The sequence below is a fragment of the Vigna unguiculata genome, chromosome 6 (genome assembly GCF_004118075.2).
Source record: "Vigna unguiculata cultivar IT97K-499-35 chromosome 6, ASM411807v1, whole genome shotgun sequence".
NCBI classification, from domain to species: Eukaryota; Viridiplantae; Streptophyta; class Magnoliopsida; order Fabales; family Fabaceae; genus Vigna; species Vigna unguiculata.
In genome coordinates this window covers 20,239,301-20,260,048 of record NC_040284.1, presented here as the reverse complement: position 1 = coordinate 20,260,048, position 20,748 = coordinate 20,239,301, and the positions used below count along the sequence as shown (strand labels likewise).

General features: G+C 34.8%; 1 protein-coding gene across 1 annotated transcript; it reads left to right on the top strand.

Moving 5' to 3' along the window:
* Positions 1-420: 420 nt before the first annotated feature.
* Positions 421-20,650, top strand: LOC114187815 (DExH-box ATP-dependent RNA helicase DExH11). Its single transcript, XM_028076189.1, has 23 exons — positions 421-727; positions 1,804-2,061; positions 2,199-2,453; positions 2,575-2,643; positions 2,869-2,947; positions 3,123-3,286; positions 3,460-3,567; positions 4,512-4,613; positions 4,865-5,065; positions 5,162-5,272; positions 5,613-5,680; positions 5,970-6,336; positions 7,541-7,696; positions 7,757-7,867; positions 8,058-8,111; positions 10,967-11,224; positions 12,273-12,382; positions 16,496-16,649; positions 18,489-18,948; positions 19,276-19,490; positions 19,602-19,840; positions 20,007-20,133; positions 20,240-20,650. Exons 1-23 carry the CDS (start codon positions 593-595, stop codon positions 20,450-20,452), a joined length of 4,014 nt encoding a protein of 1,337 aa, XP_027931990.1. The 5' UTR covers positions 421-592; the 3' UTR covers positions 20,453-20,650.
* Positions 20,651-20,748: the final 98 nt, after the last annotated feature.

The following is a 20,748-nucleotide window of genomic DNA, read 5'->3' as shown; positions in this document are numbered from 1 at the left end:
TTATCTTTACGCTAGTTATATGATTTTACAGTTTTATAAATTATAATTTCTAATTTTCTATTATTAAAATTTTATGATTTTACAAGACATTATAATGAGTATTATTTAATTTTGTCACTATGATATATGTTTGTATGAATAAATTTTTTAAGTTTAAATTTTGTTAAATAAAATACGCAATTTGACTTTAACAAAGAGTTTAAGGATGAATGATTTAACCGATAATATCCGCATCAACTAATTAATACTTACATTACTAATTTAACAACAAAAAACATTAACAGAAAATTGAATTAAAAAATTTAAATTTATCGAGTACTTGATATATTATACAAATTTATCAAAGAATGTCCCAAAAAAAATACCAATAAAAAGAACGAAAGTACTTTACTTGCATCGCACTTTCACTTCATGCTATGTAATTAAACCTTTTCATATATACCCCATCCAAAACCCGCGAAAATCAAAGCCTTCTTTCTTTCTCAAATCAAAACTCACCCAAAGAGAATGAATAAACGAGCCACTGAGTAAGTATAGCAAGAGGCATAGCAAGAGGCGTGCTAAAAAGAGAGCGTACCCACAGTGGCGCCTCATGGATCCGATCTATGCAGCCAACGAGCTCGCTTTCCGGGTCGGGTTCTCCGGCCACAGTGGTCACCTCAGACTGGAGCCGCTCACCACGCCGGAGCGCCACAACCCGCTCCGTTCCATTCCCGATTACATTCCGGTCAGTCTCGGTTTACTCCATTTTCTCATCTCTAGGTTTTTCTGCTGTAGCATGCTACGTGTCACTATTACTACTACATCTATGGTATTTTCTTAATCAGTGATAGGTTTTACTTGTCAATTTTGCATCTGTACCAAGCCTGGTTTTCCTTTTCCATAGCGCAGTGTACTGGGTGAAAGCAACAGATATGGGTTAGTATGTTAGGAGCAGGAATTGATTCCCCGCTGGTTTCAACGTTTAATCTGTGACTTTGATTAATTTGGATACACACCCTAATCTCACTGTTCTGATTAAACTTCAATTATTCGAAGTCATTTTTATTGAAATCAATAATTTGTAACTTTGAAAAAGGCACTTTGGTTTACAAAATCCTGAGAATATGTTTGGAAGTGTGTTATAGAGTGAAAAGAAAGGGATTTAGAAGTGTGTCATGGAGTGAAAAGAAAGGGAGAGCAAGTTGTTTTGTTTTTAGTCATGTCTTCATACGGACAGACGATTTGGGCATTAGGGTGTTTGGTAAGGTGCCTACTAACAGGACTCATGTCAAGGTGGAAGCAAAACATTGTAGGCAATATGCTGAAAAACTTGCATATTTAAAGTAAATGCGAACACATTAAATCTATGCTAATTTATAGTTTTATTTATTTTAGTTTAAGAAACTATAAAACTGGAGAACATTTATAAAAATATAATTTTATCCTCCCTTCCCTCTCCCTCCAAATTCCTATTTTCAAGCATACGTAAAGAGTGCTAAAGACTATAAAGACTAGCAACTTGTCTTTTTATTAACTTGACTTTTTATTGACATTGCGGTTACCTGACCCAACTGACAATGAGCAAGTTAGATGCCTGGGTTTTAGTTTTACATACCGTGCCTTGCTTTGATACCTTAAATTTGCATGTTCTTGGTTTAATTTATTTTGGAAAAATAATTATTTTTTTCTGTACAGCTTCCTGAGTGAACTTTCGAAAAATGACTGCTTTTCCTAAATTATGCAGTTCCTAAACATGGTAATCTTTGAAGCCCGAACATTCATTTGTATTCCTACTGGTAACCTTTTCCTACTTTATTTCAGCCACCTGCCTTTCCTAGCGAGACACCTGAATCTATAAAGAAGTACATAGAAGAGACGTATCTCCAGCCAAGATTGGATCCTGATGAATTTTCACCAGAAAAAGTTGGGAGGCAGTGGGAGTTTGACTGGTTTGACAGGGCTGAAGTTCCTCTCGAGCCATCACTACCACGAACTATGGTCATTCCAGTTTGGGAACCACCATTTCGACGTTCAAACAATGGATCAGTTAAAGGAATCTGGGAACCAAAATTTGAGGAGGTGGGAGGTGCTTACATGAAATTGCCAATTCCAAATCCGTGATGGAAAGTTTGGTTAAAAATTAGAACAAATTTAGTTTAGAGTCAATATTAATTGATTTGCCAACTTTATCGGTAGTGCGTATAATGTTGTCTTAGGTGGATGTATCCGATCTGAAGTTGGGAGAGACAGAATCTGGGCCATTACCACGCACTTCTGGAAAGGACTTTGTAAGGGGAAGCATTAATAATCGTCCTTTCCGTCCAGGAGGTTTGGATGATTCTAGAAGTGTAGAAAGAATTCTTCCAGAAGGTGCTTCAAATGGTGAATGGGTGCGTGAAATTTTCAATGGTGGTCCTGCTCAAACAATTCCTCCAAGCTTAAAGCATGGATTAGACTTTGGCGAGCTCAAGGTTATTTATTTATTTGACATTTTTGTGGAAAATAATTGCTTGTTTTCTGTGTTAACTTATTCTAAGCTTGAAATTCAATATAACCCACTCGTTTTACTTATATTTTGTATCCTTTTTGAAGTCCCATCCATGCTCATGGAATGTCTGCAAGGAAGCCAATCCTCTCCAGAGTTCATCAGTTGAAAAATTGGTTAGTTAGTCATTTTTCCCCATTTTGCATCCAAATTTTTGAAGACCCTTTTCAGTTTATATTATTTTAAGAGGCATACTAGACCTCCTACTCCTTATGCTGGATGGTGCCAGTTCTTGAGAGACTGTCAATATAAGGACATGTTTTTTTATTATATTTAGAAGAAATCTTATATATTATCTACTGTATTTTCTTAAATGATTTGCTTAAATCATGCTGGGACAGAGTGAATTGTCCGTACAGTTTGATGACTTGTTTAAGAAGGCTTGGGAAGAAGATGCTGATGGAGAACAAGAACAAGATGGTAACTAGCCTACACTAACTGCAGTTCTTCTTACCGCATTTGTTGTCTTAAGATTCTTGCACTGTACTATAAGTATAACCAAACGAACGAAATCATTCTGGACAATACAGACCTTTGTTAGATAAGATAAGTTTTCACTTATTTTGTTCATGATTTTGTTGTTTTTTATTATCAGAAGTGGAGTCTGTTATATTGGAAACTGAAGTTGGTACAACTGAGGTGTCAAGTAAACCACATGATAGTGAAATGTCACTTGATGATATTTTGTTAGTTGACTCAGACGGACCAAAATTGCATTTGGATGGATTTAGTGATGAAATTGAACAGCAGAAGAAGGAAGTAAGTGGTTATGGACTAAGCTATCACGGATTGCGGTTAAAATGACTGTTTCATTTTATGCATCACAATTTTGTTACTGTTTTTAGCACAATGTTTCCTCAACTATTGGGAAAGGCTTTTGTTGTTGTTTGTTACATGACAATCCTTAAAATTGAAACCTGTTCTCTTGGCAGGCTTGGGCTATGCATGAGTCCAGTGATCGAATTGTGGAGTGCTTTCATGAACTTGTTCCTGACATGGCACTAGAGTTTCCCTTTGAATTGGATGCATTTCAGAAAGAGGTATATATTCATGCTAATTTTCGTCTTGTTGTCAGGGTTCAGTGATTAAAGCACTTATGATTGAAACTACAAAAGCATGTATGGAATAATTGTTTTACAGAATAGATGATGTAAAAATTAAGCTAAAAAACCCATGTTTGACTGTTTTTCTAGCCTACTTTTGATCTTGGTTGAAAAGTGGAAACTAATAATTTTACCAGCATTTTTCTGCCCGTGTGTCTTCCTTTCAGTTGTGTGAAAATATCCCCAGGGATTTTGAAAGTAGCAAGTAATTGAGGTCTCCAATCTATATTAACTAATGTTGTAACTTTGCAAGATTCTACCAATGAACTTCTGGTTAAGCAGTTTATTTCACATTTTCATTTTATATTTTTTCTTTAATATGATAAATAATATGTTTTTTCTACTTTCGTACTTGTCTTCATACTTTCTATTTCTTCTTTTATCTAATTTGTTCTCTTAATTACATTCATTTGATGAATTGATAAGTTAGAGTTTAGTTCTTTTTATTCTTAGTAATTATTTCATGCTTCTGCTATTGTATTCAGTTGGTTGTATGATGATTGGGATTGGGATGTAACCATGTTCCAAATTCTTGAGGGGAGGGGGGTGCCATGATATTTGGTTATTGGAATCATTTGTCTTGACCTTTGCACATTTGCCCAATCGGGTCAAATGCATCAGGAGGAGCTGCATCACTCAAATTTCCAATAGTTTTTGTTATAAGAAATAATTTATTGTTAAAGAAATCTATGATCATTTTATAAAATAAACGAAATCTATATGTTCATTGTAGCTTCCAACTGAGAGAAGATATTCTTTCTCATAATCTAAATTTTATCACTTATATTTAAGTATTATATTATCTCTTTGAATTCTAGCATGAATATATGGCTTATATTTGTCTTATAATTTCATTTTTTATTCTTTCATAACAATTGTAGGCTATTTATTATCTTGAGAAGGGGGAGTCTGTTTTTGTTGCTGCTCACACATCAGCTGGAAAAACAGTAGTTGCCGAATATGCATTTGCTTTAGCATCAAAAGTATGCTCAGAATCTTTACTATTCATGAAGTTTCTTTGTTTCTTTTCTTTTGCTTCCCGGCAGTGTAATTGCACAAGTCATGAACCATATTGTTCAATACCATTTATATAACAGTGCTCTTTTTATACTATCCTGATGATATTTTGACTTAGTCTTACAATATTGTTAAGTTTTTCCTTATTTAAATTTTACCAATCTTCACAAGACAAATGCTTTAGTTGAAGTTTTCCGTTTGAAATTTAACAATGCAGCATTGCACTAGAGCAGTGTATACTGCTCCAATAAAAACAATCAGCAATCAGAAATATAGAGATTTCTGTGGAAAGTTTGATGTTGGGCTTCTTACTGGGGATGTAAGCTTGAGGCCAGAGGCTTCTTGTCTCATCATGACCACAGAAATTTTAAGATCAATGCTCTACCGGGGTGCTGATATAATTCGGGACATCGAATGGGTTAGTAACATTCTGGTTTCTCTTCAACTATGAAAGGCTTGCCCTTGTGAATTTGTAACAACTTATAGTTGCGTTTTTCCTGCATAAATGTGGTAGGTTATATTTGATGAGGTGCACTATGTCAATGATGTAGATAGAGGAGTTGTTTGGGAAGAAGTAATTATCATGCTTCCGAGACACATCAATATCGTCCTCCTTTCTGCCACGGTATAGTTGGCCCTCAGTTATCATACTTGAGATTTATGCAGGACATTCTGTGTAAAATGCATGTGTTTTGATACTTCCAACTCTTAATCTGTTTCTGTATCTCAAAGCACATGGAGCATTATAATGCTGGAATGAAGGATTTAATATCAGAAAAATAAAGAAGTTCTTTGAACCTTGTAATGCTAGCCTGGGAAGTTACACCCACTCACACACATATATATAAATACTTTTTTTTTCTCTTACAAATATATTTGTGTTCAGATTTCTCTCCCCTCCCTTTACCTCATGTTATGTAAGCAAAGCTATTTGTCATTATCCTAAAAATAAGTATTTTTTGCAGGTTCCTAATACTATTGAATTTGCCGATTGGATTGGCAGGACAAAACAAAAGGAAATAAGGGTTACAGGGTAAGTGATGATTCTTTCTTACAATGGTCGTCAGAGGGTCATTTAGGTGTTTAAAATGCTGTTAGTGAAAGAGTAGATTTAAACATATACTTTAAAATATACAATAATACAGAAAATATATTTGTTCCTTTCCAAAATTAAAGATTGTAATCAAAAGGTGGATGCTATTAGGATGTTACATACTCTTCAATTTATGAATTCCTTCAATTTCAAATGGAGTTGTGAGCTCTTTCGTGATTCTCAGTTGTCTTATTATTTTTGCTCCTATAATGATCAATTTTCCCACCAGAACAACAAAAAGACCCGTCCCATTGGAGCACTGCCTGTATCATTCTGGAGAACTTTACAAAATTTGTGAAAGTGAAACATTTCTGCCTCAGGGATTGAAAGCTGCTAAAGAAGTTTCAAGAAAAAGGAATTTGACTGCTGGTGGTGCTTCGGGACCAAAGGTGGGTATTTCAGCAGGTCATGAAAATGCCAGAGGTTCAAAACGTGAAAATACATCTCGCATGAAGCAGCATGGAGCTAATTTCTCTGGAACTGGTAGAGGCTATCAAAATAATAGCAATGGCCAGAGCTATTGGGAATTGAGGAGAGCAGATGCTTCAATGTGGTTGATGCTTATCAACAAGCTCTCCAAAAAGTCATTATTGCCTGTATGTTGATTGTGCTCTATATTAATAAATTTTCAGCAAAAAATACAAAAGGAATTTTTGGTAAAATTATTTACAATTAGGAAAACCAATTGTTTAATCATTTCCAGGAGTTGTTGGTGATAGCAACTTGAGGATTTGATTTGATTGTTTTGTGAATTAAAAATATTTTTACCAAGCTCCATTTTTGTGATTTTTGATCTATTTATTGGGTGCTATTATCTGCTGATAATAGTTAAAATATAGGAAAAACATTTCAATTTCAATAATGTTAATTTCTCTCTTTTAAAATATTTTAGAATATATCTTAGGATTTGTTTTTCCATTTCATGACTCCATATTTCCTTATATTTCCCTATCTGTTGTTTCCTTATTTAAATTGGGTTTAAATCCAGTTCTGGTCCCCATAGTTTGCATTTTGCAATTTTAGTTTCTATAAAATTTTAATAGCATATTTGATCATCTATGTTTAAGAAAATTAAGTAATTTTAGTCCAACATAATATATCATCTCATTACTGACAAAAAATGCTAACGTTTTTTGTTATATTAATGTTAAAGCTTATAATTAAAGATTGCTATTAATATTCTGTCTAATAAGTAACAATCATTGTTATCATTGACAGACGCTTAAATTTCTTAGAGAGTGGAAAATGTATTCGAAGTGGATCAAAATTGTTTAATTCTGGAAAATTGGAGGACCGTGATTAAATGTCTACACTGACCAAAATTGCACATTCATCAAATGTGCAATTTAAGCCATTAAGTGCACATTCACTGAAATTGCATGTTGACCTTAAAATTAATTAAAATAAACAGATTTCTGCTTTTTTTGTGTGTCTTATCTGTATGTTTTAGAAAATAAGCAATTTTCATCTTAATTTTATAAGCATATCATATTCCCTATCTGTGATTATATCGCTTGCCGTCAAGCTGGAACGCATAGGTAGTGTGTGCATATGTTGTTGCAAATATAATCAATCTTCGTCCTCTTAGTGACTTGGTGAATATGTCGGCTAACTATTCATTAAAGTAGACAAAGCTAGTGCTGATGTATATAAACTCCACTTTTTCTCTTGTGAAATGATAATTTGTCTCAATATGTTTATTTCTTTTATAAAAGGCAGGGAGCAAAGCATTATTATTCTCAATTTATTGTTACTATTTTAGATTTTATTTATTTATTTGGAACTGTTTTGGGAATGCAGGTGGTTATATTTTGTTTTTCTAAGAATCGCTGTGATAAATCAGCTGATAGTCTGACTGGAACTGACTTAACTAGTAGCTCAGAGAAAAGTGAGATCCGACTTTTCTGTGACAAAGCATTTTCGCGACTGAAGGGATCTGACAGAAATTTACCACAGGTCAGTTGGTGTATGGCTTAGTATTTTTGTGACTGTGTTTCTAATTATGAGGATATACAGGTTGTTCGAGTACAGAATCTTCTTCGCAGAGGTATTGGTGTACATCACGCTGGCCTTCTTCCAATTGTAAAGGAAGTTGTTGAAATGCTCTTTTGCCGAGGGGTTATCAAGGTGAGATGGCCTTTTGTTTTATTGGTATTCACAGATTTATCAGATATCATAAAAAACCCGGCTATTATTCAAAAGTGAAGTAAATTACTTTATATTCGAGAGTCATATGTCCACAATTTTTTCCCCCTGGTTGTGATTATATTATTTTAAGATTTATGTCTGACTGCTTGACTTATTTTTTTTGCTGTAGGTCTTGTTTTCAACCGAGACATTTGCAATGGGAGTCAATGCACCTGCTAGAACAGTGAGTCTCTTTTCAGTGTTGCTGCTAAATTTGAATAAAAATTTCAATTTTTCTTAAATTTTCAATGAAATCTAATTAATTATTGAAGTTATTATCTTACAAGTGACTATAAATGTGTTATAAAAAAGTTTGCTGTGGTTTATGTTTAGTTACTTCAGTCTCATGTTACTTTAGTATCTTTTTTTATCAAACACGTGTTCTTGTTCAATAATAAGTTTGTCCTAGGTTATTTTAAACTTTGCTGGAACCTGAAAAAAAAAAAGAAAAATATTTTAGATTGGAATAGAAGATATTAGATTTAAATTTGACATTTAAAAAAAAGGAGAATTAAGAAATGACTCGAGCAAGATTAGAGTCATTCTTTCAGAAAAATTGCAATAAGAAATTAAGCTATTCCTAGGAAAGAGTACTCGTGTTAAAGAGTAAGAAATTTGTTAAGTAATAAAAAAATGTATAATATTTATTTTTAATGACAAGTACAGTATTGGGAACTTGTAAAGCTTTACTTTTCATTGACTTAGGTAGGATTTAATTGGTGAAGAATTTTTATTAAAATATCATTCTTAGAGGAAACAAAGTGATTATAGAAAAAAGAGCTACTTGATCTTGTTGACTTGAAATCCCTGAAAGAATTGTCAGACTAAGAGCTTTCCTTAATCATACTATTCTTGAAACACCAAGACACAGTCAATCTTGTTCCATATGAAAGGGCAGAGAAAGGCCTTAACAATATTTGAATCTCATCCAAGGCACCAACTGCCCAATACCTCTGAGTGGCAAAAACTGCCTATACTTGCTATCTGGTAGAATAGTTTATATTATATTCTGAGCAAAAGCTGTTTTGTGTTGTATCTATTTGTAAGGTACAATCCTAGGGGAAATTTCTTTCTCTTTAAACTTTTGCTGTAAATTCTAGGGGAAATTTCTTTCTCATTCTTGCAAGCTTTTGTTGTAGGCCAATTGATCCATATATATTTGAATATGAGTTAGTAGGGAGACAGGATTTCTCAAGCTTTTTTCCTCATACATACTCGTTCAAATTGGTATAGGACTTGGACCTGTTGTGCCATCCATTATTGAACAGCTAATGAACCACCCACAAATATCTAGTCTAATGCTTGAAATGTTCATTCCTTGGTGTGAGGGGGTGTGTTGGTGATCTTATATTGGCTAAAGACATGACCAAATTATAGTTTATAAAAGTGACGGTAAATCGAGCCGATCTTTGTTAAGATTGAATTAGGTTTTCAAGACAATCTTTTGTAATTTTTAAGTGGGAGGTCTCAAATAGGTCTGTATCTGTAGTATTTTTCAAAGTCTTTGAAATTTGAAATTGTTCTGTTGTGGAAGGACAAATATACACAATTGCTTCTTTGAAAGTTGTGTTTGAAATGAGAAACCCCTCTGAGGTGGGGAAAATAAATGTTTTATATGCTAATTGTTAGAAGTGGACTTTAAGCCTAACTCAACCCCACAAAACCGGCTTGTAAGATGAGGTTTTCATCTCACTTATATATTATGAAATTGCCTTATCTCTAGTCGTTGTGGGACTTCCAACACACCCCCTCACGTCGAGGTATATTCATCTTGTGCGTGGGACTAGAAATTAGTGAGTGGTCTGGTAGCAGTCCGATAGCGGGTGGAACAAAATGTCCAATAAATTTTGCTAGGATAGGCTCTAACCTGGCTCTGATACCATGTTAGAAGTGGGCTTTAAGCCTAACTCAACCCCACAAAACCGGTTTGTAAGGTGAAGTTTGCTCCCCACGGAATAGAATATCCAATAAAGTTCGCTAGGATAGGCTCTAACCTGACTCTGATACCATGTTAGAAGTGAGCTTTAAGCCTAACTCAACCCCACAAAACCGGTTTGTAAGGTGAGGTTTGCTCTCCACTTATATATTATGAATTAGCCTTATCTCTAGTCGATGTGGGACTTTCAACACACCCCCTCACGTCGAGGTATATTCATCTCGTGCGTGAGACTAGAAATGGGTGGTCCGATAGCGGTCCGAGATAGCGGGTGGAACAGAATGGTGGCGTTGGAACTCTCTTAAGAGCGTGATAATGGTTTGAATTTGCCCCAAGGAAGAAACCCTACGTGTGAGACTTCCAACACTATCCTAACCTCAGTTACTTCATGGTCTGTGCTTTTGGTACCTAAATGTACTCTTGGGTTCTCTCTTGTTTTGTTTTTGGATAAGCAAGGTCTCTTTCATTTATTTTGCATAATTTAGGTTGATTATTATAGTTTTACATCTATAAGGGCAAGACAAGTGCAATGGCAATGGTAAGGATGCTGCATTGTTACATGGAATTCATGGATTCAAATCTTGGAAACAACTGTAGAATTGTGGGATGAAGGTTGTGCACATTTGATTGGTATACCTTGGCAAGGGGATGAGTTAGTTAATTATTAGACTGAATAAGTTTGTTGTAGTTTGAACACTGGATGATAATAAATAAGGCATATTGCCTGTTGATAGGAGGAAGAAGGATGGTGTGGGGATTATCCCTGTCACTGTGTAGAGTTAGTAGGGCCTTTAGGCATCGGGAGGTGCGAACCCTGGAAGCTCTATAGTCAGGGGAATTTCTCCCTTTTCTCTCTTATAACATGACACATACAGGTTCCTCTCAGCATCTAACTTCTCCATACACTTGGTGTGAACCTTGCACACTTAGTTGTCCTTTTGTTAGTTATATACCCATCATTATTTTTGAATTTTTTTGTTTTGATAAATAATAATGATTGACAATTTGTGTATCTCCTTTCCATTATTTGAAGAATATTTCCTATAACCTGCAGTTTAAGATATGATGTGTTTAATGTAAACTGCTTTTATATTCTTCCACAGGTAGTTTTCGATTCTCTAAGGAAGTTTGATGGCAAGGAATTTAGGCAGTTACTATCCGGAGAATATACTCAAATGGCTGGTCGTGCTGGCAGAAGAGGACTTGACAAGATTGGTACTGTTATTCTGATATGTCGTGATGAACTCCCAGAAGAGAGTGATTTAAAGCGTGTTATTGTTGGAAGTGCAACTCGACTTGAATCTCAATTTCGGCTAACTTATATTATGATTCTACATCTTCTTCGGGTTGAGGAATTGAAGGTGCACATGACAATCCAAGTCTTTTATTTAAAATGTTATAATAATGATGGTGAAGATACTATAATTAGCAGTGTCACAATAGTTGATTTGATGTGCAACTTGGGGACAATTCAAATTCCTTAGTAATTTGAGATAGATCCTCCTAAAGTTAAATATCCAATTAGATCTGATTGGACAAACTTTTGTGAATAATTTCTCTTATTTAATGATCGATTAATACTCCTTAATTCATATTTAAAATGATAAGTTGTTTCCCAACTTCTTAAAGCATCTTTAATCATGTATTTTTCAAAATTTGGTCTGAGACACTTGTTACAACTATATGGACTGTAATTGGGAACCGGTATTTGTAATTACAAGGTTAGAGGAGAGAGCATATAAAATAAGGAAAGAGGAATTGTAGCCACCTGGCCGCCGATGGAAACTGACAGTTATGATAATTATCTCTATACCATTATATTTTATTACTTCATCATTTGGAGGCACTTGGTAGGATTTAATGGGGAACTATTAGGGGGACATCGGGGGAGGGGATGGGTTCAGTTTTGTTAGGGAAGGAAGGAACTTAGAGTGGGAGGTCATAGGTTCCTTTAAGAATCTGCGACATGTCCTTTTATCTTGTAATTTTCTGCTTCTGGCTAGTTCCAAGAGAGGGAGAGAGACCGGGGGTGGGGTGTTACTCATACACATGCATGGTTCTAGTTCCTATCGTTGTCCTATCCTAAAGATCAGCTTCAATCTCTTGATCACATGTATCATTGGTATATAAAATACAAGAGGCAGTTGGTTATAAGCTCTGATATAGTATTTTAAAAACTAGAAGTCCAATATAGTATTTTAATCTGAAAATTAAGTTTAGATGAATTATTATGAGGCAGTTGGTTATAAGCTCTGATTATGCAGCAAAAATGGAAAACTTTGATGGTCAAAATTACTTAGAATGAATGTGCAATTTCAGCCCATCTATCACAAATGTTACAAGTAATTTCATTTTATGTTGAAAATTTTAACTGTTATTATTATTTAATTGGGTATTTTTGGGTTGCAGGTAGAGGACATGCTTAAAAGAAGTTTTGCCGAATTCCATGCTCAGAAAAAGCTTCCAGAAATGCAACAGCTTTTGAAGCGAAAACTTGACCAGCCCAGAAAGGCTATTGAGTATGTGAATTATTCAATGTTTCTTTTCAATATTGTTTGAGGCTTTAGTTCCATCTCTTCATATACAATCATTTTGCCATCATACTGCTCGCTTGCTTTTTAGCCGTGTGGCTGTTTCTAAATGAACTCGTTGGTGAGAGTGGTCACCTTTATTACTCAGATAAAAGAACATTCATAATTGGGAGGTTAAAAGAGTGTTATATATAAAATCAGTGATTATGTTTCATCTGCTTAAGCTTTCGGTAAGGCTGGTTCATGACAAACAATACATATGGTAGAAATATCTGAAGATTTATCTTTTAGATAGTATCTGTAGAGAGAAATGATATTCATTCATGTGACAGAATCCCCTTAGTGTATTATTAGCACAGATGAAGAACATATCATACATAGCATTACATAGGGATGGGCCCATGCCCATGTACAACAATCCTGATCTAATTCCCTTTTTTATGTATCGAAGAATATATATCAAAACATTCCAATGATCAACGTGAGGCGCCTCCATGAACTAACTAACAACTTCAATTGAAAAAGAGAGGTTAGACCTTGTAATTATGAGATAAATGAATTTTCTGACCAATCAACTATATTTTTTTGGATTCATCTGAGAAAGGTCCACCTTGACTTGCCATTAATTTTTATTTGGATGTATATGACTATGAACAAGTTGATATTTAGTCTTGTCGATCTCTTCTAAAATATCCAAGGCATATTTCTTTTGGGATAAAAAATGCCTTCCTTTGATTTAGCTACCTTAATTCCAAGAAAGTACATTAAGCTGCCAAGATCTTTACTTTGTGAGAGAGTGAACACGTGTTTCTTTAGCTGGAAAATTTAGTAGCATCATTTCTAGTAATAGATATATCTTGCACATGGACAATTAGGTAAACGCACTTCCTAGGAGAAGTATGACAATAGAAAATTGAAATATGTGCTTCACTATGTTTCTACCCAAAGTCTTGCACATTGTGACTGAATGTCTCAAACCAAACTCCTAGAGATTGTTTTGGCCCATACAAATGTCAACTCAATTCACATACTAAGCGAACTCTCCCTTAGCAAAAAATCAAAGAGGTTGTTTGATGTAAATTTGTTCCTCGAGTTCTTTATAAAGGACATTTTTAGTATCTAACTAATGAAAAGGACGATGGCCTTTAGGTAACAGGAGAAAAGGTATTGGAGTAATTTGAACTACATATTTGGGTGTAGCCTTTAGGTACGAATCTAGCTTTACGGTGATAAAATTTATTGGCACATTGTTAATGGTGCGGGGCCACCAGCATCTAGTTGTCATTTTCTCGGGGGAAGAGAAACAAACTCACATGTGCCACTGTTTTCAAGTGTGTGCATCTCAACAATCATAATTGTCTCCATCCGAAAGTAGCAAGTGCTTCTATGACATTTCTTGGACTAATATAAGAAGACATTGAGGAGTCATCGTAAAAGTTAACGTTGAAGGGCATGAATATGATGACTTAACGTTGCAATATTGGAGTAGTTCTTGGTGTCTTGCATTGGCGTGTTAGGAGAGGTGGTGTAGAGGACTCAGGTGGACTATCAGGTCAAAAGAGACTTGCTTCTTCAGTTGAATTCACAAAAGTATGAATGGAATCAAAGACATGGGTGAAAGAAGAAAAGGTAACATATGTAGGCAATTAATATCTTCCATGATTCTATTCCATAGAAACTCCCCATAGTCTACTTTCCAACTTGCTTCTTTGAGGAGACCAAGTACATTATTTCTTATGAGAGATGAAAATCATCTTTTTGGAATAAGCAAACACTATTTTGAAAAAGTACTCGAGTTTTCTTAGGTTTTTCATTTCAATTTTTTTGTTTCTTTGAAGCAAAATTATATGTATTATCATATCTTGTAATAATCATATCATCCACATATACCAAAAGTATAGTGAGTTTACATGTAATGGAGTGTTTTATGAATAAAGTATGATCTTCTTGATGTTGCTTGTATCCTAAGAAAACCATTGTGTAAATCTCTCAAGCCATGCTTTTGGAGATTACTTAAGACCATATGAGACCTTCTTTAGAAGGCATGTCTTATTCCTTCCACTATGAGTTTCAAATCCTAGTGGAATCTCCACGTATACTTCTTTTAAAGCTCCATGAAAAAATACATTATTCACATCCAATTGGTGTAAGTCCCAACTATAATGAGTTGTCAAAGCGAGAACAACTTGAATTGTATTCATCTTTGCTATTAGAGCAAATGTCTTCTCATAGACAATTTTATATGTTGGAGCGTATATCTTTGCAACTAATCTGACTTTATATTTCTCTATTGTCGCATCTTCCTTATAATTTAGTGTGAATATCCATATGCATCTTGCAACCCTTTTGTTTCTCGGTTTGCCAAGGTTATCCCATGGTGCGATTCTTTTCGGTACATTAATCTCCTTTCTCATTGCTTGAGTCCTATTAAGAAAGTGGTTTATGTCTAGCTTAATTTAATAATACCAGTTTATAAAGTGAGGTTTGCACCCATTAATACTTTAATTTGACCTTTTTTGTAGCATGTGTGGGCTCTTGAACACACCCTCTCACACCAAGGACTCAACATTAATCTCCTTTCTCATTGCTTGAGTCCTATTAAGAAAGTGGTTTATGTCTAGCTTAATTTAATAATACCAGTTTATAAAGTGAGGTTTGCATCCATTCATACTTTTATTTGACCTTTTTTGTAGCATGTGTGGGCTCTTGAACACACCCTCTCACACCAAGGACTCAACATTTTGAGCATAGGATTGGGGGGAACTTGATAGCGGGTGACATGAGACCCAACAAACTTGATTAGGATAGACGATGCTTATTGGCATTGAGTGGAGTTGTCCACCAGCCAATATATAAGTTTCATTCCAAGACTTGAAGCAATTAATGTGAAACTTCTTAACACTCCCCCTCCATAGCCTGCTGAACCAAGCGAGCCTGCCAAACTAGGCAATTACTAAAATGAGCCAAAGGATTTGATAAGTGGGTTTTTGAACCTTACAAAATTGGCTTATAAGTTGAGCTCTGTGCCTATTAATATACTATAATTTGACTTTATCTCCAATATATGTGGGTTCTTCAACAAGTCCGATATTAATTTTTTATGCCTTCTTGGTCTAAGGTAGGAATTGTTTATGCATCAATAGCAACATTAACGTTTCGAAGTTTATTAGAGAGGTTGTTAGTCGAAACATATTGAGAAATGAGATATTTAACACAATCTTTTTCCTTTTCTCGATGGAATGTGTGAATTCTCAATAAAACTTCCAAAGTGTTATGTTCAGGGATCTTTACCTCTATGACAACTTTTTTTGCTCTGGATTAAAAGTGGGCTGTTCTCTTTGATATTTTTTGCCGAAGAATTTGTTTTCTTCCTCAGTGTGGGTTGGTTTGATCCTATTTCTGGTTACTTCGTTACTTAGATCTTGAGCATCCCGCTAAGAGAAATACAGTGATGTTAGGAAGGAGAACTCCTCAGTTTCAAGTGCTTTTTCACCTTGAAGTGAAGTGCTGGCAAAAAAAGGATTATTTTTCAGGAAAGGTGATATGGTGATAAAAACGTGACAACTTTGTGGATGATAACATTTGTGCACCTTTTTCATTAGAAAGATAACTAGTAATTTAAGAACTATTAAGATCTAATTTACTGCTAGTAAGGTTATGATAGTGAATAAAATCATGTTGAAATGAATAGGAATATTTTAAAAGTATTTCTCTTAATCATTATGGAGATATTGAAAATATTTGTATCTTAATAATTCGCTATTAGGAACAAATAGAATCATAAAGTAAATGATGAAGAGAGGAGCAGAAAAATGACGGATAAGAGAATTGAATAGGTAAATCTGGCCATTACCAATGTAAAATTGTTTAGGAGCTTCATAAAGAACATTTTGGTGAATGTTCTGACTATCTGCTGTAATGTAATATGGAAGGAAGCACCCAAAGCCAAAAGACTAAGTGAAAGCTGAGTCACATTAGCTACCCAATACAATACTCACACACTATCTGTATTATTAAACGATAATCTATCTATTTATACACATTTCTGATGCTGCATATTTGTGTGTAATTTCTAAAGCATTATATGTTTCTATTATTCAGATGTATAAAGGGTGAACCAACCATTGAAGAATACTATGATTTATATTCAGAAGCTGAAACATACAACAACCAAATATCAGAGGCAATTTTGCAGTCTCCTAGTGCCCAACAGTTTCTCAATAGGGGAAGAGTTGTAATTGTAAAATCAGAATCAGTGAGTTCTTATATTCATATCTTATGTTTTGCAGGTGTTGGAAATAGGAGTGGAAGTTAATATATAACACGAATCAAATGGGAATTTAGAATTAATGTGGTTTGGAAGGATTAGTCATTATTGTTATTGAAAATGTTAGAAATATTAATTTATTCTTTTATGTATATGAATATTGACAGTGCTGAGTGCCACTATGTAAATTCACGAACATTTTTCGTAGCTTATTAACTAATCTTTGGCATCAGAGCACCCTCGGACCTCTCTTCTTAATCTCTGGGTTTAGCCATGTAGTGCGCGGATCATTTAATCCCTTAAAAAGTCTAGCCGTAATGTCCCTGACACCTGGTCTAGTAGCTTCAAACATTTTCAATCAGCAAGTCCAGTGAAATATCGCAGCAAAATATAATTAACAAGAGAAGAGAGAGATAGCAATTCAGAGAAGCTCTGCTAAGGGAATATGATTCCCTCTTGCAATTGAGAATTCAGTTATTACAAATGTATCTAGGCATAACCCTCCATGGTTATCGTTCCCCTCTATATATATTTCTGCTGTCAAGTACTATTCATCTCCCTTCAGTTACTAATTGCCTGACTAACTTCCCCTCCTTCTAGTGTACGCAGAGTATTTTCCTCTTTTTGTCCCCAAAAGTACTTCCTCTGTGGATGCTACCTTGTTCCCAAGGTCGAAGTCACGGAATATTAGGGGGCATCTTCCCAAGTTGCTTTATGAGCTGGCTGATTTTGCCACTGAACTAGTATTTGCTCATATGGCTTGGCTTCACTAGTGATATTGTTTGTGATTAACACCGCCTGAAGAATAAGCTCTTCCTACACCAGCTGAAGCTGAGGGAAGTGTTTGCTCTACGTAGCGGCTTCCTACCTACTTCCTTTGACTGAGGCATAGAAATTTGGGTGATCTAGGCCTTGTCTGGTAGCTGTGCCATTGGGAATTATGTCAGGGTTGTTGGAAATAATGGTAGAAACCAATGTGTCATTGGGATTTATGGAAGTTAATGTATGGTTGGAAGGATTAGAGTAGCAGGAAATAGTTTAATTCTTTACTATTGTTCTTCTAAATTTAATATAACATGTGACATATTACTTATTACCTAACTAACGCATAATATATAGTATGTAATAATGTTGTATTCATTTTGAGTATCAATCTGCACAAGAATTCATAGTCTACTCTTAATTATCATTTTAAATCTATTAGGTGATAACATTGAATGTTTGGCTGCATGAAAATATGATCAAGTGCCTATCTTAAAAGGATAACTGACTGGTTTATGTAATTTTTCTCCAGAAAGAAAACTTCTGAAACGCTTGTATGATTATGCGTGATAAATATTTATGAAATTTGGCTGATCTATAATATCTCAAAGGGAAGAAGGGACTTGTTTATGTAATTTTATCCAGAAAAAAAAAAAAAATCCTGAAACACTTGTATGATTAAGTTGTGATAAATATTCATGAAACTTGTCTGATAAGTAATACTGAGAGTGGCCAATAGTTTTGATGGTCAAATGTGCCAGTTTGATGACATGCAATGCCTTTATCATGAGCAGAAGCTTAAAGATTCTGAATGAAGGACTATAGGCCTCAGCAATGGCTGAAAACAAGGAAACCAAATTCTCATTTGTGGAATGAAATTGAATGTCAGAGCTTGACAGTTTTGCAGAACTATTGTTATAATAGTTGCTCTTGGCTTTTTGGTCCTTAATAAAATTTCAGCCATAAATTTAACGATGTATTATTTGAGTTATAACATCCATCTTTTAGAATTTGAATCTTCAGGACAATAATAGATGGTTAACCTGCATCATAATTGATTTACAGGCGCAGGACCACTTGCTTGGAGTGGTTGTGAAAACTCCATCACCCAGTAATAAGACATACATTGTTTTTGTGATTAAACCTGACATGCCATCCTTGATGCAAAGTGCCTCCGGTGGTACTATGCAGAATAAAAGTGGTGCATTTGACCAAGGTTATTTTGTAATGCCAAAATCAAGACGTGGGCTTCTAGATGAATATAGTACATCTGTTTCTGCCCGCAAAGGAAAAGGTATCATCAACATCACAATGCCCTATTGTGGCTCTGCCAGTGGAATGGGCTATGAAGTTCGAGAAGTTGACAGTAAAGAGTTTCTGTGCATATGCAGTAGCAAAATTAAAATTGACCCAGTTGGACTTCTTGAAGATGTTAGCAGTTCTGTTTATTCAAAGACTGTTCAGTTGCTTGTGGATTTGAAATCAGATGGAAATAAGTATCCTCCAGCTTTGGATCCCGTCAAAGGTATTACCATTTGTGTTAAAGGATGAGTTATACTTTGATAATTTATCCATTTTTATGAATAACAAGTGGGCCATGTTTTGGCCAAACTTAAAATGAAAAGAAGAATGTCAGATGTATAGGCAAGAGTAGATATGATAGAGTAATAGAAGCAATTTTTTAATCAAGCGAGTTTTGATAACACCTTCTAAGCTGCAATATTGATGTTTCTAGAGGTGTGGTTTACCCATACTCAAGCTCCTTCGGGTGTAATAATTTTTTCTTTTATTCCAATACCTGGGTGTCCTGCTCTGATTTGAAAACCTTGTTTAATATTGCTTTTTCATTCAGATCTGAAGTTGAGAGATGTGAAGCTTGTGGCAACATACCAAAAGTGGACTAGATTATTGGAGAAGATGTCCCAGAATCAGTGTCATGGGTGTATAAAATTGGAAGAACACCTCAAATTGGCGAAGGAGATTAAAAAGCATGAAGAAGAAGTATATGCTCTTCAGTTCCAAATGTCAGATGAAGCACTTAAACAGATGCCTGACTTTCAGGGCCGGGTATAACATTAATTCATTATTATTATGCTTGATTCTTGAAAAAATATTCTTTATTGTTTTAGTACTCAGTCTAATGGTGCCTTTGGTTTTGTTTTTGTTTTGCTCCTTCAGATAGATGTTCTGAAGAAAATTGAATGCATTGATGAAGACCTTGTTGTTCAAATGAAAGGTCGTGTTGCTTGTGAGATGAATTCTGGGGAGGAACTGATATGTACGGAGTGCTTGTTTGAGAACCAAATGGATGAACTGGAACCAGAAGAAGCAGTAGCTATAATGTCAGCTTTTGTGTTCCAACAGAGGAATACGTCTGAACCGTCACTCACACCCAAGCTCGCGGAAGCTAAACACAGGTAACTTGCAATAGTCCATTTTTTAAATACTCCTGTAACACAAGCCAAGTAAGACTCTCAGTAATTACTTATTTAACATACTAAATGGTATCGTTTTGTCTGCATTCCTCTCTTCATATTCAGATTGGAATTATTATATGGATTCTAACCTGGATGTATTTGTTAGATTGTACAAAACAGCTATAAGGCTCGGAGAGCTCCAAGCGCAATTTAATCTGCCAATAAACCCTGCCGAGTATGCCCAAGAAAATCTAAAATTTGGTCTTGTAGAAGTGGTTTATGAATGGGCAAAGGTATCCTGCCACAGAAAATAAATCCAAATTCTTCACATCAGTGTTTAGTTTGATAGTTTCATCATTAATTTCGAGGGAAGTGAATAAACCGTCTTTTTTAATGCAGGGTACTCCGTTTGCTGAAATATGTGAGCTTACTGATGTTCCTGAAGGCCTGATAGTAAGGACCATTGTCAGGTTGGACGAGACATGTCGGGAGTTCAAAAATGCTGCAGCAATAATGGGTAATTCTGCTCTCTGCAAAAAAATGGAAATTGCTTCTAATGCAATAAAGCGTGACATTGTATTTGCGGCTAGCTTGTATATTACTGGTGTATGATCATTGCTAAACATGCTGATTTTTTCGAGTTTTAGAACAGATACATGCATATTGAGTGATGCTTTGTATATAGTGTCTGTGACTTTGCGTCATTATTATGTTTTAGATTATTTGGACATATGTTTGTATGTTATTTAATAGGGACATTTATATTGGCGCTTTAGATAATTTGGACATTTATTTATATTTTAAATATATTATTTGTTATATGAAGTACTGCCATGAAGTAGTGCCAATTAGTTTTTCCATTTGTATGAATTTTTATAATCTTGATCGACTTTGTGAAAGCTTTTACT